This window comes from Carassius carassius, chromosome 10, assembly GCF_963082965.1.
Source record: "Carassius carassius chromosome 10, fCarCar2.1, whole genome shotgun sequence".
NCBI classification, from domain to species: Eukaryota; Metazoa; Chordata; class Actinopteri; order Cypriniformes; family Cyprinidae; genus Carassius; species Carassius carassius.
In genome coordinates this window covers 15,548,497-15,572,049 of record NC_081764.1, presented here as the reverse complement: position 1 = coordinate 15,572,049, position 23,553 = coordinate 15,548,497, and the positions used below count along the sequence as shown (strand labels likewise).

Genomic DNA, 23,553 nt, shown 5'->3' with positions numbered 1-23,553 from the left:
AAAATATTATAACAATTTGTTCTTTTAAAAAGGAGAGGACAATAACATGTCAAGGTTGGACAAACATTACAACAGAAGTCCATGCTCACTTGTTTGACACACAAACACACTCACACTGGACATTTAATGCCACATGCAAAGCCCTCCACTGGCAGTGTGGCGGAAGATGCATTGTCACAACTTGTGGGACAATGTGATGGAGAACAGTGTTACCTTCAGAATTTTGTCCCCTGGTTGAAGAACGTTGAAGGCAGGTCCATCAGGCTGTACCCTAGTAACAAAGATACCCTATAAGTCAAAAGTGATATGAGGTTAGGAACCACATGGTGACTATGGTTTAGAATCTTTGCCTTTTAATCTGGATTTAGATTTTCTTTTGTTTTTCTCTCTCTCTCTCTTTTCTCCTAAATTCAAAGGCAATCTATAAAATAATTACCATCATCTAGATAATGATTACCTCTTACAAGTAAATACAAAGGTTGAACTGAAAAACAAATGTAAAACATGTAAGATTAATTTCTTTTTTATTTTAGAGTATTTGTTAGTGACTGTGTTTGTGCTGGCATCAAGGCAGAGATTATAAAGCATACAGATTTAAATTACATGTGGGACCCATCAGTATGTGCCATGTCAACACATACTGTATGAAGTCTTATAATTGGCGCCACATATTGAGAGTCCATAAAACTCCATTTAACAAAATCATTTCTTCAGGGCTCACAGGGATTCGACTTGTTAGAAGAACCCCAAAGCAACAATACAAGCAATCTTTATGCTATGTTGAAAACCTTATGGGGAAAAAAGGACGACACTTTTCCATGCAATTTGACAATTTCTATCTAAACACAGTATAATATTAATACACATTCCTAACATAAAGCTACACATGAAATGAAAACAGAATGTCTTTTTTTTGCATTTACTTCAGCAACATTTGAGTCAAAACTTTTGTTTTAACTATTGCTAAATGTTATCTAGACATGAAAAGGTTAAAAGGTAATGCAGTCAGCTGGTGTGCAAGGTTGTGCATTGCAGTAGTGCATGTTTCCATGGTAACTACTGAGAGGCAGACTTTACTAACTGAAGAGAGATGGCTTTGATTTTGCTCTATATAAAGCATCGTTTTCAAAGTGATTCTTGAGAATGAAGTGCTGAAATTGGCATATTACATTATGCTCTGTCCTATAAAACGGAGAGAGAAATGGTCTTACCATGTCCGAGGGCTTGAAGGGGTTCCCCTGTCCACTGATTCCTCCTGAGATGCTGAAACCAAGGCCAGGGTTCTTCTCGATCCTCACACAGAGCTATTAACCACATAAAACAGAATTTCAGGTTTAAGGCTACATCTACATTCATCTGGATACATTTAAAAACACATCTCTTTCTCTACATTCTGGCCTTCCATCCACACTGATGTTCCAGTGTGGACAGTGAACTTTTGGAACTCATTTTGGAATGGAAAACGCCCTTTTCAAATGTATGTGAATTAAAGTAGATATAGCCCTAGTTAAAAGGAGTGGAAGATTCAGAGTTAACAACCCTCTGAATATTTGAAGAACAAGGAAACATTGTATTGATATTCCATGATCGTAACATGAATCTTAATTGGTCTTATTTTTTGCACTCATTTGCAACTGTTCATTTGTTGGCATTTTATTTCAATTTATTCTGAGAGATGATCTGTACCTGCTCTGGAAAGCCATCCATACTCTTCTGGCCTTTAGTCTGGATGAAGCAGCGGGCACTCTGAGGCCGGGGGCTGGTGGTGGTGATGGGCATGGGTAGAGGTGACTGGTACTGCTGGATGGACACCTTGTTGATGGCCCCCTCATACTGCTGGTCACGGGCTGTCCGATGAGGAGGGGTGGCTGAGGTCATCATCATAGTCTGTTGTTGATGGGGATTGTGAACACCAGGCTGTGGGCAAACATTTAATGAAGTAGAGCTCATAAAACGGGAAGCGCCTTCTTATTATTACAGCTACAAAGACATGTATTAGTTACATAGGAACTTCTGACATTTTGATTTCCCTATTTGATTTATTAATTTAATTAGACTTTTCTTCATAACATTAAATGTGTCAGCAGAAGCACAATGTTCCGTAATATTGAGTGACAACCTAAAGACATTCACTGATAGATTGATGTTGCTAAGGAGACTGAGTGCATTGCATGCATTGTGAAATGAATCACGACAGTGGGTAGTAATTAACCCTGGCATTTGAAAAAAATTAACATGGCAATCACGATACAACAGAGGTGTCTATTGCACAGAGAACAGGTTAAGCCTTTAACATGTCAGGGTTTATTACTTTGAGACATGTGGGTGTCTCTCTAAAAACGCAGTGTGGAAATAATAAAACTATAATGAGATCCAGACAAATGCAATGAATCATTTCAGTTCAGCACAGCTTATAAAAAAAAAAAGAGAGACCATTTAAGAGGTTAATTTTTTTTGCATGATTGCTGATGATTTATCTTATTTTCTGAGACCAGGTAGAGATAATTTTGCAGAACTTTTTCCCAGATAGTGATAATTTTACAGGATATATATATATATATGTGATAGATATAACAGGTGTGTTACATATATATACATATATATATATATATATATATATATATATATATATATCTTCTATCTCTCTCTCTCTCTATATATATATATATATAACCTCTCTCTCTCTCTCTATATATATATATATATATTAGGGGTGTAACGGTACGCAAAAATCACGGTTCGGTACGTACCTCGGTTTTAAAGTCACATTTTCGGTACAGTAAGGGAAAGAAATGCAAACTTTAAACTGCAGGTTGTTTATTACTATAAACTTTTTTTTACAATTTGTTTACACTTTTTTAAATACTTTTTAATAAAACATATATAAAATAAAAAAAGAATAAGAAATAAAATACTGCTGCAAAGTTCTCCACTAAATAAAATACTCTGTCTCAAACCAATATCTTATAATAAAATATAATGAAAAATATAAATAAATAACTATGATTACAGTGCAGCATTACCAATCCCAGCTTGTATGCCTGCTCATATTTAAAAAATATATATCACTTTTCCAGTTTCAGTTTTTAGACCTGCTCAGATTTCGTTATAGTGTTGGACCGATCGGAATTAAGAGCAAAGGTCTGTTTAAATGCCGACGGGAGCTGCGTTTGAATTACAATCATTTTTTTCCTAGTTGTAGTGATGTTCACACTCGCGTGATGCCTTTTGAAAACCTTAGGTCGGTGACACACTGGCATATTGCACCTGTCAAACATAATCTATTTTGCCTAGGCTTTATATTTATGCTCAACATGAAGTATAGATATTGTTGTCGTGAAGACAAGATCCTGGTCTGTCGGCGGCCTGCCTCTATGTCACCTACAGTAGCAGCAGCGCGCCAGAGCCACTTCAGGCATGATTCTGGTGTGTAAAGACACAGAAAACGCGAGGCAACCGTCACGCAACTGACACACAGCAGAAACGCCACGCTCGTCGCTCACGCCACGCAGCCAGTGTGTCACCGGTCTTAGAATCAGCTGCAGGGTGGGATTTGCGCTGAACGCGGAGACTTCCGCCACTTAATATGTTCATTTGGAAACACGAAAATGTACCTACGTTCCGCGTACAAAATATTGCATTCGGTCATTCGATACACTCGTGCACCGTACCGAAAGCCCTGTACCGAAACGGTCCATTACGAATACATGTACCGTTACACCCCTAATATATATATATATATATACAGTCGTGGCCAAAAGTTTTGAGAATTACATAAATATTGGAAATTGGAAAAGTTGCTGCTTAAGTTTTTATAATAGCAATTTGCATATACTCCAGAATGTTATGAAGAGTGATCAGATGAATTGCATAGTCCTTCTTTGCCATGAAAATTAACTTAATCCCCAAAAAAACCTTTCCACTGCATTTCATTGCTGTCATTAAAGGACCTGCTGAGATCATTTCAGTAATCATCTTGTTAACTCAGGTGAGAATGTTGACGAGCACAAGGCTGGAGATCATTATGCCAGGCTGATTGGGTTAGAATGGCAGACTTGACATGTTAAAAGGAGGGTGATGCTTGAAGTCATTGTTCTTCCATTGTTAACCATAAGCCATCATTGCGTTGCATAAAAATGGCTTCACAGGCAAGGATATTGTGGCTACTAAGATTGTACCTAAATCAACAATTTATAGGATCATCAAGAACTTCAAGGAAAGAGGTTAAATTCTTGTAAAGAAGGCTTCAGGGCGTCCAAGAAAGTCCAGCAAGCGCCAGGATCGTCTCCTAAAGAGGATTCAGCTGCGAGATCGGAGTGACACCAGTGCAGAGCTTGCTCAGGAATGGCAGCAGGCAGGTATGAGCGCATCTGCACGCACAGTGAGGCGAAGACTTTTGGAAGATGGCCTGGTGTCAAGAAGGGCAGCAAAGAAGCCACTTCTCTCCAAAAAAAACATCAGGGACAGATTGATCTTCTGCAGAAAGTATAGTGAATGGACTGCTGAGGACTGGGGCAAAGTCTTATTCTCCGATGAAGCCCCTTTCCGATTGTTTGGGGCATCTGGAAAAAGGCTTGTCCGGAGAAGAAAAGGTGAGGGCTACCATCAGTCCTGTATCATGCCAACAGTAAAGCATCCTGACACCATTCATGTGTGGGGTTGCTTCTCATCCAAGGGAGTGGGCTCACTCACAATTCTGCCCAAAAACACAGCCATGAATAAAGAATGGTACCAAAACACCCTCCAACAGCAACTTCTTCCAACAATCCAACAACAGTTTGGTGAAGAACAATGCATTTTCCAGCACAATGGAGCACCGTGCCATAAGGCAAAAGTGATAACTAAGTGGCTCGGGGACCAGAATGTTGAAATTTTGGGTCCATGGCCTGGAAACTCCCCAGATCTTAATCCCATTGAGAACTTGTGGTCAATCCTCAAGAGGCGGGTGGACAAACAAAAACCCACTAATTCTGACAAACTTCAAGAAGTGATTATGAAAGAATGGGTTGCTATCAGTCAGGATTTGGCCCAAAAGTTGATTGAGAGCATGCCCAGTCGAATTGCAGAGGTCCTGAAAAAGAAGGGCCAACACTGCAAATACTGACTCTTTGCATAAATGTCATGTAATTGTCGATAAAAACCTTTGAAACGTATGAAGTGCTTGTAATTATATTTCAGTACATCACAGAAACAACTGAAACAAAGATCTAAAAGCAGTTTAGCAGCAAACTTTTTGAAAACTAATATTTATGTAATTCTCAAAACTTTTGGCCACGACTGAATATATATAAAGTCTCTTATGCTCACAGAGGCTGCATTTAATATCAAAAATACAGTAAAAACTGTAATATTTTGATATGACAATAAGTTTAATTTTTATAGTGTTACTGTAGATTACCACATACATATCTGTTTTCTATTTTAATCTATTCTACAATGTAAGTGTTGAAATAGGTTGTGCTCAAAATTGTATACAAAAGGAAAGTTTTTTGTAGATTTATAAATATCTTTACTGTCACTTTAATGCATCCTTGCTGAATAAAAGTATTTTCCTTTCAGTCGGTCACTCTTGACATCACATCAGTAATGACCGACGAATTGGGATCTCACTTAGTGACTAATTCACTTTGAGCTTAAACTAAATGAGCGAATGCACATTTGCATGCAATGATTGCATCCAGCTGCTGCTGATCACAGCGCAAGCATAACTAGGCAGCAGGTGCAATGCATACTCAGCTTTTCGTTTCAGAGCCGACCAGTTATATCTTTCTGCTCCTGACTTCTCTGCCACAGAGTGAAGTTTCTTGAAACGCGCTCTTGGGAAGCTCTGGTGTTGGCTGGTACGGTGCTCCAGCGGTGGTGGTTCTTACAGAGTCGTGTGGGTTGCACATATCAGACTGCACTATCCCCTGTTTGGTTTGCAGACGGCCATCTCTCCTGTGCACTTCAGCACACTTAAAGAGCAATCTCTAAAAGAGCAGTTACAGGTGGGCAGACGTCTCTTTAAAAATTTCTGGATGCGGTCTTTACCTGGTGCCGGGTGATGGTCAGATCACTGTCTCACGTGTCTGGGTGTTAAGCACGCTGAGGTAGTGTTTGACAAGTCATGATCTCACTGCGGGGGAAAATGACCGTTGCGGACCAGGCTCCATTTCCTGCAAAGGGTAGAGATTCCTGTGCCTCTTCCTAGATCTAGTGTTCCCCCTGGCAAGACCCGGGGGTGGGGTTGGTGCTACTTCTGGCAGTGGCCAGACTGGACTTGCGGCGATGGTGAGGAATTCCCCTTTGAGGAACAAACCTTCGAGGGCTACTCATTCCACCAGCACTGCACAGCCAGTGGAGCTGCCCAGGGTACCCCCCCACCCCACCCCACCCCCGAAAAAAGGTGAACCAGACCTTTCTGGAGATGATGATCCAGCAGCGCTACCACCTTCTGGGCGGCCAGTGATACCAGATTCAGATTTAGAAATGATGGCTATGCTTGCCCAGGCCGCCGAGGGGGCTAGGCTCGAGTGGAGGCCTCAACCGTGTCCTGAGCCCCCAAGGCTGGATGATTGGTTTCTTGGGGTGGCTTGCACTGCTTCTCAGGGCCACACCTCAGTGCCTTTCTTCCGGAAGTGCACGATGAGCTCACTGGAGCTCAGAAACCACCCCTGGTGGCTCATCCTTCCTCACCACCCTTAACGGTGAGGCAGCGCAGGGGTATATGAAAGTCCCTCCGGTGGATCGGTCAGTTGTGATGCAATTGTGTCCAAATACTGCTGCCACCTGGCGGGGCAAGCTGTCGTTCCCCTGCTGAGCCTGTAGGTGCTCGTCGGCCCTGACCATCAGTGTTTATGTGGCCTGCGGAGAAACTGCCTCCACCCTACATGCCATGGCGTTGTTGCAGGTTCATCAGGGCAAGGCACTGAAGGACCTGCATGAGGGTGGGCATGACCCCCTGGGCCCCCTGACACTGCCCTCAGTGGTACCCAAATTCTTGACGAAAGAACAGTTTCTTCTATCGCTGGGTCCCTGGAGGACTTGTGGACAGGCCAGTCTCAGATCACACTCACCCTCCTTTCTTGCCAGTGAGCAGCTGTGGGCGGTTCGAGAGTGTGATTGAATGTACTACTCACGCACCCTCTGCCCAAACGCAGGTAAGTTTTGCAAACACTCAGACCCCGCTTCAGACCAACTACGAGAAGCCCGGGTCGGGTCCCTGCATTCCTTTTCACTGCCCCACTGTGGGAATGTCAGTGGTTCCGTGGGTGCCACTTGTTCCATTTCTGGGTGCATGGCTAGCGCTCCTCAGTCCGTCTCGCTGGCTCCTTCAGACCATCAGACTCAGCTATGTGATTTTGTTCGCATAATGTCCTCCCAAGTTAAGGCTGCAGATGTTCCTGTCTTGTGTGCAGAGATCACAGTCCTGCTGGAGAAGTTCATTTGAAGACAGGTTTTACAACCCTTACTTCATTGTACCCAAGAAAGGCGATGGGTTACAGCCAATCTTGGATCTGCACATTTTGAACCTGGCCCTTCACAAGTCAGTTCAAGATGCTCATGCAGAAGTGCATCTTCGGGTGCATCTGTCCCCAAGATTGTTTTGCAGTGATCGACCTGAAGGATGTGTCCTTTCATGTTTCGATCCTTCCATGCCACAGGCCATTCCTGAGCTGCGGGCTTGGCGACCCCAAACATGTTAGCTAGATTCTATAGCCTTTGTGTGGAACTGGTATCCTCCTGTGTTCTCACCTCAAATGTGTAGAAGCACAGAGAGGCCCCGGTTTAGTGTTGGCTTACTAAAACCACTCCAGAGAGTCACGGTATAGCCTCAGAGCCAGTGTTTCTCCGGCAGACTTCTGCATTTTTTGCAAGTCAGTTACAATCACCTCTAACCTTTCATATGAACTGAGTGGGTAGTTCTACGACAACAGTGACTGGCCTTATTGTTAAGACACTGGAAGGGCCACCATCCCCTGAGTATGCATTGCACCTGCTCTGATCAGCAGCAGATGAATGTAATCATCGTATCCCAACATACATTCTTCAAGTTTACACTTGAAGTGGTTCGGTCTCTCTAAGCGATATCCCAATTCATTGGTCATTACCAACGTGACATCTCCATTCTCTCCATTCTCCACCCCTCACAAGGGTTACATATACGTAACTGAGACATTTCTTTTCAAAATTATTTTACAGACCAAATTTATTTTAATTTAATTTAACACATTAACTATGCCAAACTTACACTTTCACACAATTTTTGAGTCAATCACAGAATAAATTATGAATCGACTGATTGAAATAAAACTAATGATGTGGTCTTTAGGCAAATTAATGGTCCAATAAAAAAGTATATAAAAATGTTTAAATGTGTTAGTGTTTTAATATTTACAATATCATGAACATTCAATTTACTTCTGAGTCTACTGTATTTACTGCCCAGTTACTGTAACACAGCTAATGTAAAGCACTATTTATAACACCAATTGAACATTGACCAATCAGTATGAAAAAAAAAAAATCCTATATCAAAAATCAATACCTTTTTGATGACATTCATGTTCTCTGGTGGCACGTCTCTTCGTCCCAGTGAATACGGGGCCCACTGGCCATTCGGAGAAAACACTTCTTGTCCGTTATCTAAAATATTGCTCTGTTGTGAAGGTGTCTAAAGGGATATGGTGCTGTCAGCAAGCATAATTCAAAGCAGGGCTCTAAAATTTACTTTTTAAAGAACCAAGTCTGAGAAGTACACTATTAGCTAACTTCTGTTATTCTTCAGCTTTTTAGCGTTGTTTATTTTGTGTCCAATTCATTAATAAAGAAACAAAGATAATTAGATAATGGTGCAACACAATTTTATTTCTTTGAATATTTTTGTGGAGTAAAATAAAATCTGTTGATTTACTCTCATTGAAATTGTTGAATATTTTACTTCAGCAACAGTACCTTCTCAAATGTGTGTGGCAGCAGCGGAGTTTCTTTCTGCCTGGTAAATGCATTTCAATTCAAAATATTTAAAAACTTCGCAATTATAAACACTCCAGAGTTTATAATAAACTCAACAAACCCTGAGTTGACAACATTTATAGCAAGCACTGTGCATCCGCTGAACTTGATTTAAACTAGGTTGTTTTTTTAGTCAACTCTAAACCTACTCTGGGTTTGTTCAACTAACTTCCTGCAACAAGCAAAACCCACTGCAATCCAGAGACTTTAAAATGCTGAAAGCATGATGAAAATAATTTTAAACAAATTTACAAAAAGTCATGTTTGCGTTAAAAGAAATTACAAAAACACATGGCACAGAGCTAATTCAGCACCTGGCTGAACTTGATTTGTGCAGTTCACTATCCTCTATTCACTTACAGTATTCACCAATCACCTGTTGGTGAATAAGTGAATGGAGGTTGGTGAACTGTTAGTGTCAATATTTGGTTAATACTGACTGTTTAAATATGATTAATTACATTTTACATTTGGTTGTATTTTATAAAGATCAAGAAGGCCTTTCATAAATATATATATGCTGTTGATCACAGATTGTTTTGTTCTGTGAGTTAAAGACAGAGGAAGACTGTAGTGCATAGACCAAACACAAAGACTGAGCACATGCAACAGAAAACACCTATATATGTTTAACATCACAGTGAGAGACGCTGTCTAGCCTGGAAGTGTTAGATAAGTGTTAAATGTAAATGCGTTAGATGGTCTGCCTTATAGAAAGGCTATTACAGTGTACATAAAAATGATTATATTACCAGTGTTTTAGAAGTTAAAGCAGAAGCCGCTCAAAAAGAGAGATCTAAAAAAGGTCTTCATAGGAGATGTTATATTCAAATATGTTTTACTTCTTCATGCTGAAACTGGGGCTGAAGTTGCTTCATACTCACATTTGGTAGAGGTAGCCACTGAGTTGTTTGGTTTTCATGCTTTGTGTTATTGTAAAAGTTTATTGTCATGCTTCTGCTGGCATGCGGTGCAGCATAGCCTCCAGAGTACAGCATGCCGAAGTTTACTGTGTTGTGCTTAAGGACAGCGCTCTGATTGGAGGGAAACAACCACATGACATGAGTGAATGGGTGTGCCACACAGAAAGTTCAAAAGGCCGTGGCTGGGGATACACTGGACTGCACACTGCTGTAACAGAGTGGGTAAGCTTGACAAACAAAACAACAACAGTACATCATTACTGCCCACATGACACATTAGTGATACACAGCGGTTACATTTACAGAATATTAATAGCAGCAGTGTGATACTAAATTATGTGAACAATGAATTATGCTGTAGTACTGTATTCCACTTACACAGAAACAAAGGCTCACCACCAATGGTGCATGTACATAACTGGGTAAATCTCAGGAAAGAAATTTCAGGGTTATATTCCACCCCAATAAAAAACAAATAATAATAATAATTATATTTTGCTGAAAGAATTTGAAGCCATTTGAGGATTTTTGGTATTGTGACAATTAATTTCAGGTCAATTAATTTTCCTTCATAATTATCATCACCATAAAAGTGAGAAAGAAAAAAACCCTCCTTACTTTAATGTGAAAAAATCTATAGTTATGTTGAAAAAAAATACTCATATGAAAGGGGAGAATTTGATTACATTTTATAAAATAATAAAATAAAATAATGTCTAAAAAACAAAACCTAAACCTTAGACAGAATATACTTTTCTTTTGATTTTGGGGTGAAATATGTCCCAGACATTTCTTGATGGTTCACATGAGATTCACCTCACTGTTCATGAGTCTATTCACTAAAAAGGCCTTCATTTAAGCTTTGTCTGTAATGTGTAATCCAAACATTGAAAAATGTAGTCACTTACTAATATAGTAAGACATACCTTGTTATAATAAAATCATAGTCCATAATACAAAACTAAACTGAGAACACTGGTTAGTAAGATCTCAACAATTATAAAAAAAATGTATAATGACTTCATAAAGACAGAACAAATGAATGGTTTAAAAGAATTTTTAATTTTTAAAAGAAATAAAATAATCTATTTCTTGAAAATTCCCGAGAGGGTTGTATAAAGTACAAGCTAACAAACACTTACATAGAATAACAAAAAGCAAAGTTTGCTAACTCACCCGGTCTAGCCTCTTTGCTTCTATGTGTCTAAGCAGCTGCTGTCTCCAATCTACTGGCATTTTGGAGGTTGGGTCCTCTTGTTTTTGAGGGACAGGTCTCATCTTCATGTCTGCTTCAGGACTCTTTTCAATGCATGTACTAAGATTGTAATCTGAAGGCAATTTCTCCAGCAGTGCAGCCATGGTGGGTCGGGCAGACACTGGCCTTGCCTGAGATGCCCCATATGTCTCTGTGCTGTAGCTCCGTGCAGACAGGGGGCGACGTTGTGTCAGACTCTTGGTTGGGTAACCCATGACTGTTTTTTTGGGTTCTTGATAAGAAGAGTATTCTTCCTCATACCTACCATTCCTCTTGTGGAACTGGGTGTCAGTGATGGTAGACAAGCTGTTTTGTTGTTCCAGCATGCTCTGCTGGGGTCTATTGTAGTGCTCTGCCAGCTGGAGCTCATGGTTCTCAGCTACTCTGCGGAACAGTGCCATCTCTGTTGAACTTACCAGAGAGTCAGCGCGCCTCAGGAAACCCGGCCTGGAGCGCTGAGGCTGGACTGAGAGCTGTGGATTGATGGCATCATCGGTGACTGCAGTCTGAGCAAATGAAAACATCTGTTCCATTGGTAGATAGCCTCGGTAGCCTCTTGGGCTCACAAGTTCCTTTGGTAATGTCTTCCCAGGTTGGTTTACATATTCAGGGGCATTGGGGAATGGTGGAGGAACTCTCCTCTCCGCTTTCATAACATCCATGGCTCCTTGTGGGTTGAAGCTTTGGTCAAAATGGTAAACTTTCTTTGGGATGGCAGGTTTCTGTTGCTGAGAGCTTTTCAAACCAAAGCCATCCAGATCATCGTCCAGCATTGGGGCAGATTGGCTCCTTGACATGCTCTGTTCTAGAGGTATAGGGAGGTCTGCTCTATCAACACTTCCCTGGTTTTCTATGCTAGAACTGTAGCTGTCCAAGGGGATGCTGTAAACCTTGTATGACCCAGTATCGATTTCATCTATGCTCTGAGATTTCTTAAATTTCGCTTTTACCTCCTTCATCATTGGCGAAAGTCTCTCAGAACTCTTGCTAACAATCAAAGTGCCTAATCTATTCGGTTCTTTAATACCCTGGACAAGCGAAGAAATGTTGGGATGACCTCGTCCCATCCCTGAGTCTGTAGAGTCCAGAAACCCCCAAGCTCCAGTTGAGGGAAAAGTGCTGGGTAGTTCTCCCATCTCCTGTTCGAAGTCCTTACGATCAGGATTGGGGCTGTTGGCTGGAGTCATTTCCAACTTGGAAGGGAAAGCTGTCCTGTCCTCGAATGGACTGGGAGTCCTCGTCCAGTTCTGCCAGGGGTTAGAGGGAGGAGGCACTTCTGTTTCAGGGGTGGTGCGAACAGTGTGGAAAGTGTGTTGCGACTGATCGAGCTCTAGAGGAACTCCCACAATGCGCTCTTGTCTCATGAGAGGCCGCCGGCCCTGTGCCATTGAGGCACTTCGAGGCTTTGAGCCTAGCATGGGGTTTCCAGCACTGCTGCTTGGAGTGTCAAGAGGCGTCTCCTCTGAGACAAAACCTGTGTTATCATAGTGGGGGGCGTTGTTCCAGCTGTCGAAAGTGTCGCTGAGTGGCCGCCTCTCACCTCGCTGCTGCAGCGTGCCGGAAGGAGGTGTTTCCCTCTGGCTCAGAAGGGGCTTACTTTCAATAGGCTTCGGAAAAGACTGAGCCAGCCTGTTAATGTATTCAGTATGTCACTAATTTTTGTCTGAATATATGAATTGATTCAAAAATACATTAAATGCAATTACATACATAAATGCAATGACTTGAATACACCACTTCTCTAATTCTATGATGTTTTCAATTTTGGAATAATATATTTTTTGTTACTGACAAACTCATCTATATATAATATATATATATAACATTTGAGTACAGCCCAAATTTATAAGTATGTCACTGCCCTGGCAGAACCTCATTGCTCTGTGTATTTTGCTTTATTTTAGATGATTTTAACAATATTTTTACTTTATGTCTTCATGTAATCTTGGGAATAAATTATTGAAAATTAAATTTAACTGGGTCTACAACTCTCTTAATAAACCCAATATAGTCTTATTTATGTTAAAATTGAAAAGTGTTGAGAAAGTATTGTTATGGTTGACGGAACTGCTATCCTTATCAAACAGATTTTCAATGTTTATCGAATTTTGCCCATGTAATACTTCTGCAAGTTTATCAAAAGAAATCTCTCAAAGAGCTCTTCTGAAAATCAGGCAGTGGAAGGGGTGATAATTGTAAGTTTTCCAGCGGTACTAATATAATTAATCTTTACTGTGAGCAACAGAGGTGGATTTTCAGTTGCCGATGACATCAAGAGCCACACTGCTGTGCATGACTTTGAGTGAAAAAGAAATTGTGATGTGAGCAATAGAGACATTTTAAAAGAAAAAAATGCCCAAATAAGTCTCACATAGAACTGTCTTAAATTTCCTTGTTAATTAAAATGGAGAGAAATATGAAATTCAAAATGAAAACCTTCAATCTAATAAAAAAGCAAATACAGGACGCCGCCACAAAGGCACAGATTTGATAGGTTACAAATTGCTTGAATAAATTTGGATTATTGAAAGAGATGTTTATTTCAAAATGATAATTGCAAGACTATTACAAAAACACAACATCAGTTTTGGGCCACCCAAAAGTCAGTGAGCTGGATATCTAAACTGTTTGATGAGCTGTCATGTCATATGAGTGCACAGATGGTCTATTAGTTCATATAAATGAATGGTGGCAGTAATTAAATTCTTGCCAACCTGTTAGTCCAGTGAGTCTGTGATGGCCCCTCTTTCCCAGATGTTTGCAGATTACTGACATTTCCAGGATGGTTGGAGGAGCCAGATGATCCCTGGGAGGGCGAGTAGTCTGAATAAGTGGCAGATGATCCGCTGTTGTTTAAACAATGCATTTTGTCTGGCTCAGACTCATCAGTGGACTCTGAATGCATTAAAAAAAGGTAATAGGTATAAAGTTATACAAGGTAAAATAGTTTATATGCATGAACAACGACTCTATTTTTGTCTGTAATAAACCCAAATTATTTATGCTTCCCTCAACAACACTGATTTCCAGCGTTCCCCAGATAAGCATTCTCAGAAGGATTTGAAATTTAGTAATAAACATCAAAAGAGAAACAGAATTTCTTGAAGAATGGAACTAACATAAGATTTAGATGAATATTGTCAGAACCTAAACCTAGAAAAATGCATTTTGAGTTTAATATTGTGCTGAAATGGAAGTAGCGACAAGTTTTTTCTTCTGTATTATGATGTACATCTGACTGAAACACATTATCAAAAAATAAAAATAAATATTGGGCAAGGACTTGATTTTATTTATTAGTTTTTGATTGGATTGAGGCAGGTCTGAATGCAAGCTTGCAGCCAATTGCAAGAAGTTTTAGCAGACTAAATAATTGGAGAAGTCTGGAATACGTCTGTAGATTGAGTTATATTTTTATTAAAAATTATGAGTGTTTTTATTAAAAATTATTTATGGTCAAATAATTAATTGTTCTCAATAATATCAACAACATTAATTTAAAAAATAGATTTTATGCTGACTTTAACTTACAGGCTTCTTTGTCTTACTAACCTTTTTTTTCCTTGCCCAGTAACACAACCTTTGGTTTGTACATTGATGGCTCTACCAAAGTCGGCCTCATGTCAGAAATTCGGATATCATTAGGGGAGCCTCCCATGGAGTCCTGGAAACACAAGTGCCAAATTTGCAGTGAATTAATAATATAAAGGAATGAAAAAAACACAAGGGCAGTGGGGTGTGGTTCTCTTACGAGAGTTCTCTTGTACTGCGTCTTAGCTAAGACGCTACGGGAAAAGTCTCTTTTCACGATACACTGAAGCAAAAAATTATACTTAATTTTGAATTATTGTAATGCGCATTTGCAGCGGCACACAGCCATAGGCGAGACGGCTCGCTCGCTCATTGGCTGCTCTGCGGCAACTGCATAAGCCTATCGAGCGCAGGCTGATGCAACATCAGACCAATGAGGGCGCTCGCACCCTCCATGCCACTTCCCGCCGAAACGGGTGTGGCCTAGCCCTATAAAGCTCGAAAAGGCTGACTCACCTGATTTTTCATCTCTTCAGCGAAGCTAATGCATCGTTGGATCACGAGAGGAAGCAAGCTTCGTCCGATAGCATCTCAGCGGGACGAGCCATTCCTGAAGCCGCTGGCCAACGCCGCCTTCCACTGCCGTTCCTGCTGCGCGTTCCGGCGCCTATATCCTTTTCATTCGTATCCTTGTGTGTGTGTTCGCCCTGCGACACACACTCGTAAAAGAGCTGCGTCTTTTTAAAGATGCCTTCTTGCGGCTCGTGTAGAGCCCCACTCAGCGAGGGAGACCGTCAAGTCATCTGTGTCTCCTGCCTGGGTGAGGATCATGCAGCGCTCGCGCTCGCTGACGGCGGCTGCCCTCACTGCGAGCTGTTGCCAATGGTGACTCTGAGGACTCACTTGGCATTTTTCTCCGAGCCTGCATTCCCCGCTGCGCTGCAGCGCCGTAAAAAGTGCCGCTCCCAGCGGATTCCGGAACCGCCAGCTCGACCGAGCTCGCCGGTTCGCCCTGCTTCACCGGCCTCCCCTGCATCGCTTCCTGATGGTCAGCGCCCGCTGTCTGCCGCCGCGTCTTGCGAGGAAGTCGATCTCAGGGCCGCGTCGGGGGAAGAGGACATGTGCTCTCTGCTAGCTTCGGGCAGTGAAAGCTGGGCGGGCTTCGGGGATCTCGCGCTTTCTGCTCAGAAGCCCAGCAGACGAGCTGACATCGAGAAGGAGCTGATGCGAGTGCTCACGCTGGCCGCGACGAGCCTCGGCCTCGAGTGGTCTGCACCAGCGCCCCCCCTCTCGTTCCCGGCTGGATGGTAGTTTTCTTCCGGATGAGCGTACTTCTCCGAACTCAAAGCCCGCCCCATTTCTTCCTGAGCTTCACGAAGAGGTGTCAAAGGCTTGGAACGCTCCATATTCAGCACGAACTCGTTCGTCTGTCTCACCAGCATTCTCCACACTGGATGATGCTAAAAACAGAGGCTACCAGTCACTTCCGCCGGTGGAACAGGCGATAGCGACGCACCTTTGCCCGCCCTCTGCTGGATGGCGGATGAAAGCGGTGTTGCCATCTAAAGCCTGCCGCATGACGTCATCTCTGCTTGCGCGGATATTTTCTGCTGCTGGGCAGGCTGCGTCTGCACTACACACCATGGCCACGCTGCAGATACTCCAGGGTGATCTCCTCCGTAAGCTGGACGAGAGGGGACCTGAGGCTATCTGTCTCGCGGATTTGAGGAGCGCTTCGGATCTCTCTCTTCGCGCTACTAAGTCCGCTGCACAGGCCATGGGACGAGTTATGGCTTCCGCTACGGCTGACGCTTTCAGACATGGCGAAGCGCTCCGGTTCTGCAGCGAGTCGTGCTAGACTGGCCCCGCAAAGCTCTCAGCCACACCCCCCGCCTCCTGCTGCTTCATCGCAACAGCGTCAGCAACGCAGCTCGAGACCCCGCTCTCGCTCTGCCGGGCGTCGCCCTGTGCCGTGGGGACCACGGCAGAGGATTACGGTGAGGCCGGAAGCCCCGAAGTCATCCTAGCACTCCTAGGAAAGCGCCAGTGTATGAGTCCCGCTGCGGCCGAACTCTCACCCAAGCGTGCCGCTGTTTCAGTTCCAGGAATTGTGAATGTCTCAGCGTCTTCTGCAACGCGCAAGCCTGTACAGTTGCCCGCTTGCCTGCACACAAAAACCGTTATCACGGCTACCCAGATATTTCCCGAAAAGAGTGTAATTTCTGGTGTCCCGGCCACGGCCGATGGTGCTATTAATGTAGTGACGATGCCCACTGCTCAGTGCCCATCTCCACATATAAGCACAGCCCTTCACGCAGGGCTCGCGCCCATGAAAGTGACTCAGGTCGATCGCGCGCACTACATAGTAAACGTGCCCACTCCTCAGTGCCCACAAACACTATGTCACACACGTCATGTGGTTTCTGTAAAAACGAAACCCGTGCACGTTCGTTCTGCCCAGGCAGACAGCGATTCAAAAGCAGTAAATGTGCACGCTTACAGCCCACAATTACTCACAGACAGCACGAGTCCCACGGGACCCGCTCAGCCCTCCCTCACTCGGTTAAGCACCGTGGCGGGGTCGAGGACGAGCGATCTGCCTGCTGTGATCAGCGCTCCCTTAGCCATTCATGCAGACACATGGTCAGCGCTTCCAGGGGTTTCGGATTGGGTGCTAGACATTATAAAGAGAGGCTACTCGGTACAGTTTTTTCGACGCCCTCCGAGTTTTTTAGCGCGCGTCGAAACTACGGTCAAAACAGAAGTAGCACACCTACTTCGAGACGAAATATCAAAACTGTTGAGCAAAGGGGCTGTGGAGCCTGTAACTCAAGCTCAAAGCGAAGGGGGGTTGTACAGCAGATACTTTCTAGTGCCCAAGAAAGACGGGGGTTTCAGACCCATACTGGATCTAAGACAGCTGAACAAAGCATTGGCGAAACGCAGTTTCAAAATGCTTACAACCAGGAAACTCCTTACGCATATTCGCAGAGGAGACTGGTTCATGTCGATAGATCTGAAGGACGCGTATTTTCAAATACAGATAGCGTCACGTCACAGGCGATACTTGAGATTCGCCTTCGAGGGCCAGAAATACCAGTATACAGTCCTGCCGTTCGGCTTGTCCATGGCTCCTCGTACATTTACGAGGTGCATGGACGCAGCGCTCGCTCCTCTCAGACTCATGCGAGGCATGCGAGTGCTGAACTATTTGGACGTCTGGCTGATTCTGGCTCAATCATGATCAGAGCTCGTGGAACACAGGGCCATTTTACTCGATCACCTCGAGAAACTCGGTCTCAGTGTCAACTGGATGAAGAGTTCGCTGAACCCCATTCAGGCGATACTGTTTTTGGTTATAGCTCTTGACTCACGCTCCATGACGGTGCGACTGTTGCCACAGCGCGCGTTGGGCATTCAGCGCGCAGCGAGCTCTCTCCGCTGCGGCGCGACCTTTCTCGCTCAGAGAATTTCAGAAGATGCTAGGTCTCATGGCCTCAGCATCACCAGTTCTTCAGTTGGGCCTGCTCTGTATGCGCCCCTTGCAGTTCTGGCTGAAAGCGCGAGTACCGCACAGAGCGTGGATATCCGGTCAGTTGCGTCTCAAGTCAATCAGAGCTGTGGTACAGCCTTGAAACCCTGGACAGCGAACGACTGGTACCAATCAGGTGTAAGCCTGGGGACTTCCTCGAAAGTGAAAGTGGTGTCGACGGACGCCTCCACTTCGGGATGGGGAGCGCTGCTCGAGGGCAGACCGTTCTTTGGCCTGTGGTCAGAACGGGAAAAACTCCAACATATCAACTGTCTGGAAATGCTGGCAGTGGAGAACGCGCTGACGCGCTTTTGTCCCCAAATCAAGGGCCACCACGTCTTAGTCCGTTTGGACAACATGTCTGTGGCGTCCTACATAAATCGCCAGGGCGGTCTCAGGTCCCGAAACCTGTACAGGTTGGCGGTACGCCTCCTGGTTTGGGCTCAGCGCAACTTGTGCTCGCTGAGAGCAGTTCATGTGCCTGGGCAACAGAACCTGGGTCCAGACAGACTGTCCAGAAACAACATTCCCACGGGCGAATGGTCTCTACACCCACAGACAGTCCAGCTGCTGTGGGAGAGATTTGGCAAGGCGGAAGTGGACCTCTTCGCGTCCCACGAAAACGCTCACTGCCCCGCGTTCTTTTCCAAGAACGAAAGCACGCTGTCACAAAGGTGGCCGTGCTGCCCACTCTATGCTTTTCCCCCCATCTCCCTCCTTCCGCAGTTGATAGAACGGGTAAGGGAAACAAGATGCTCAGTACTGCTTGTAGCACCACTTTGGAAGAACCAACCATGGTTTCCAGATTTGATGCAGTTAGCAGACACTGCCCCGTGGCCAGTGCCGTTGAGGAGGGACCTCCTCTCGGAGGCCAGGGGCTCGATTTGGCACCCTCAACCGGAGTTGTGGTCCCTCCATGTGTGGGCGCTCAACGGTTACCCGCTGATCTCTCAGTGGGAGTGCTAAATACTATCACTCAGGCTAGAGCTCCGTCGACTCGACGGCTATATGCCTCGAAGTGGTCAGTATTCTCCAGCTGGTGCACAGCTCGGGAACATTCACCCCTTAGTTGTGAGGTGACGGAGGTTCTCTCCTTCCTACAGGAGCTGTTGGATAAGGGCAGAGCCCCCTCCACGCTCAAAGTTTACGTGGCGGCTATTGCAGCGTTTTCTGAGACAACGCTCGGTCAGTCAATAGGAAGGAACGATTTGGTCATCCGCTTCCTTAGAGGAGCTAGGAGGCTGAATCCTCCCAGACCTCCGTCAGTCCCTGTATGGGACCTCTCGACGGTTTTGGAGGCCATGAAAGGTTCCCCTTTCGAGCCTATCCGAACGATTAGCCTCAAACATCTGTCATTCAAGACAGTGTTCTTGTTGGCTCTCGCTTCAGTGAAGCGTGTGGGTGACCTGCACGCGCTCTCGGTGAGCCCGACGTGCTTGGAGTTTGGGCCTAATGACTCAAGAGTCATACTCAAACCTAGGCACGGTTATGTGCCGAAATGTCTGCCCTGTCGGTGTCAGAAGAGGATGGAGACTCAAGTCTTCTTTGCCCCGTTTGGGTTTTAAGAGCTTATGTGTCTCGCTCTGCTGTCTTCAGACAGACTGAGCAGCTGTTTGTCTCGTTCAGTGGACGTTCCAAGGGAATGGCTGTTTTGAAACAGAGCCTATCCAGATGGATAGTTGACGCTATAGCGTTAGCTTACGCTTCCAGGGGCCTTCAGTCTACGGACGCTGCTAGATATGGGACGGAGGGTTTCCCCCTCCTGTTCTAGGACTCTCTGTGAGTCCCTCTGGTGATTGTGCACTGTAAATCCTGGGCGTCGCTTCCAGGTTTATTGGTGTGTGATCTCTGCACGCACGGCGTTTTACATTGGGTTTCCGTAGCGTCTTAGCTAAGACGCAGTACGAGAGAACTCTCGTAAGAGAACATACTCGGTTACTAATGTAACCTCTGTTCTCTCTAGAAGAGGGAACGAGTACTGCGTTCTCTGCCGTGCGTACGATTCACTCTGGTTCGCTTCGGTGATGAAATAAATCAGGTGAGTCAGCCTTTTCGAGCTCCCTTTATAGGGCTAGGCCACAGCCGTTTCGGCGGGAAGTGGCATGGAGGGCGCGAGCGCCCTCATTGGTCTGATGTTGCATCAGCCTGCGCTCGATAGGCTTATGCAGTTGCCGCAGAGCAGCCAATGAGCGAGCGAGCCGTCTCGCCTATGGCTGTGTGCTGCTGCAAATGCGCTTTACAATAATTCAAAATTAAGGATAATTTTTTGCTTCAGTGTATCGTGAAAAGAGACTTTTCCCGTAGCGTCTTAGCTAAGACGCAGTACTCGTTCCCTCTTCTAGAGAGAACCGAGGTTACATTAGTAACCAAGTACGTTTTCCTGCAATCAAATTATACTTTTTCTTACCAATACAGAGATTGAGCAACACAACATTTTTTATTATAACATATTTAGGTGGCATTTATAATCCAATTTAAGGTCAATATATTTAAAAAAAAATGTTTTTTTCAAATGTCAACATCGAATTATATTGAAAACTGTTGCTATACTAACTGCAAACATTTTAGCTGTATGAAAATCTGTTTGTCTTATTGCAAAACTCTATTAGGCAGGATCTTCTTTTAGAAAAACTAAGCCATTAAGATACACATGACAGCATAAAGTTGAGATTCCAAAAAAAAAAAAAAAAAAAGGATCGGTAAGCTAAACCATGAAATCCCTCTGCAAAGACACATTAATGTAGCAAGTATTTAGGTTATGTAAAGCTTTTACAGTATATTGAAATGAGCAATTCTTTACAATATGCTAAAACAATTTCTTTATTATATTACAGTGACCGTTTCATGATTTTAAAACGCAAACACTGGCCCAAAATTACCTCAAAGTTAAACAAAGCTGAAGCTGAAAAATATATTAGAAGTAACAGAGTGAGATCTCACACCCCAACATCAAGTTGAGATTCATCATTAGTAATTAGGGGTGTAACGGTACGCAAAAATCACGGTTCGGTATGTACCTCGGTTTTAAAGTCAGGGTTCGCTTCATTTTCGGTACAGTAAGGGAAAGAAATGCAAACATTAAACTGCAGGTTGTTTATTACTATAAACTTTTTATTACAATTTGTTTACACTTTTTTTTAAATACTTTTTAATAAACTATATATAAAATAAAAAAAAGAATAAGAAATAAAATACTGCTGCAAAGTTCTCCACTAAATAAAAATACTCTCAGTCTCAAACCAATATCATATAATAAAATATAATGGAAAAATATAAATAAATTACTATGATTACAGTGCAGCATTACCAATCCCAGCTTGTAGGCCTGCTCATATTTAAAAAAAATATATATAACTTTTCCAAAGTGTAAAGTGCAGCATCAACAGTTTCAGTTTTTAGACCTTTTAAGAGCAAAGGTCTGTTTAAATGCCGACGGGAGCTGTGTTTGAATTACAATAGTTTATTTCCTAGTTGTAGTGATGTTCACACTCGCGTGATGCCTTTTGAAAACCTTAGGGTGACACACTGGCATATTGCACCTGTCAAACATAGTCTATTTTGCCGTCAACACTGTTGACGGTATCCTTTATCAGTAGGCTTTATATTTATGCTCAACATGAAGTATAGATATTGTTGTCGTGAAGACAAGATCCTGATTTGTCAGCGCCTCGGCGGTCTCCCTCTATGTCACCTACAGCAGCAGCGCGCCAGCACCGCGTCAGGCACGATTCTGGTGTGTAAAGACACAGAAAACGCGAAGCAGCCATCACGCAACTGACACGCAGCAGAAACGCCACGCTCACGCCATGCGGCCAGTGTGTCATTGGCCTTAGAATCAGCTGCAGGGCGGGATAAGCACTGAACGCGGAGACTTCTGCCACTTAATATGTTCGTTTGGAAACACGAAAATGTACCTATGTTCCGCAAACAAAATATTGCATTCGGTCATTCGGTACACACGTGCACCGTACCGAAAGCCCTGTACCGAAACGGTCCAGTACGAATACACGTACCGTTACACCCCTACATATAGACTGTTATGATTCACAGGCCTTGTCCTGGCTTGTCTGTTCAAATCCCCCAGGAGCAAATCAGTTTCGTTCAGCTCTCTCACAGCTGTCTATGCCAAAACTCACACCTCTCAGACCTGACTGTACATCAGCAGGCTGGCTCACACAACCAGCAGCAGAGCAATAGATTCTCTCAGAACAGCTGCCTCTCCCCTTTTCTGCCTTCATCTTTTCACTCATCTTGTCTTTTTTCTTTATTGCTCCCTTACAACCGTTCAAAAGAAATGTGATGGTGCGAATTAATGCAGCAGGCTAATGCTTTCATACACTAAATTAATTGTGAACAAAATTCATGGGGGCCATCTGACATGTTTTGTAGTGTTCAAATGATACCAAAGACTTAGGGGAGCCAAATATTTGTGATAAAAGAGCTCTTATACACTACCTTTCAAAATTTGGATTCAGTAAGACTTTAAAATTATTTTAATTCAGAAAAGACACATTGACAGTAAAAGACATTTATAATATTACAAAATATTTCAAATAAATGCTGTTGTTTTGAATCAAAAATCCTGAAAAACATAGTCATTTCTTATTATTCTTAATAATAAGAAATATTTTTCAGCACCAAATCAGCATCGTAGAATGATTTCTGAAGGATCATGTGACAATGAGGACTGAAGTAATGGCTGCTGGAAATTTTCCTGTGCCATGTGCCTTTTAAAATATATTAAAGTATTTTATTTTATATTAAAATAGTATTTTCTTATTGTATTTTAGATTGAATAAATCCTGTAAGAGAAAAAATATTTACATAACATACATAATAAAAATAGTCAAAAAATTATTTTGTCTTTTGAAAGTTTTTGTTCATTTTCCTCTAGAAATAATAATTTTCCCACCTAGTATGTGCTATTGACTATATAGCGTATAGACTATACAGAGTAATTATAATCTAGATTTATAAATACTATTTTTTATTTTATAATATTACTAATTTATTGTTTATTAATATATTTTAAATTAGAATATTTCTTTTAAATGTCATAGAGATTGCAATTTCTTGCTGTAATAACAAATTTAAATAACACTGCAAGGTTGGACAGTCTCCCTTTACCCTGCGTTTCGAGATAACTGAGGGACTAGCCCCCTGTAACTCGAACACTGACGTTATGCTGGAAACAGTTGGACTGGGAGTCACAAAATGTCACCTTTTTTTTTTTTTGGACTTCATTATGGGAAACAAACCTATGCATCTATTTAGCAAATGTTTCACCCACAATGGGGGTGTCTGAGGAAATTAATTGA

At 43.0% G+C, this 23,553-nt stretch overlaps 1 protein-coding gene across 9 annotated transcripts in view; it reads right to left on the bottom strand.

Annotated features, from left to right (window-relative positions):
• LOC132151857 (leucine-rich repeat-containing protein 7-like) overlaps positions 1-23,553 on the bottom strand; it is a 153,212-nt gene that overhangs the window by 2,010 nt on the left and 127,649 nt on the right. For 6 of the 9 annotated variants that reach the window (XM_059560322.1, XM_059560318.1, XM_059560323.1 and 3 more), the window contains 8 exons: positions 14,725-14,836; positions 13,887-14,067; positions 11,094-12,801; positions 9,879-10,028; positions 8,528-8,653; positions 1,687-1,917; positions 1,212-1,304; positions 214-288 (listed from right to left, as the gene is read on the bottom strand). In XM_059560322.1, coding sequence (XP_059416305.1) covers positions 214-288; positions 1,212-1,304; positions 1,687-1,917; positions 8,528-8,653; positions 9,879-10,028; positions 11,094-12,801; positions 13,887-14,067; positions 14,725-14,836 — 2,676 coding nt within the window. The remainder of the gene's footprint in view (positions 1-213; positions 289-1,211; positions 1,305-1,686; positions 1,918-8,527; positions 8,654-9,878; positions 10,029-11,093; positions 12,802-13,886; positions 14,068-14,724; positions 14,837-23,553) is intronic. The other 3 variants (XM_059560324.1, XM_059560326.1, XM_059560325.1) reach the window with 2 other exon arrangements.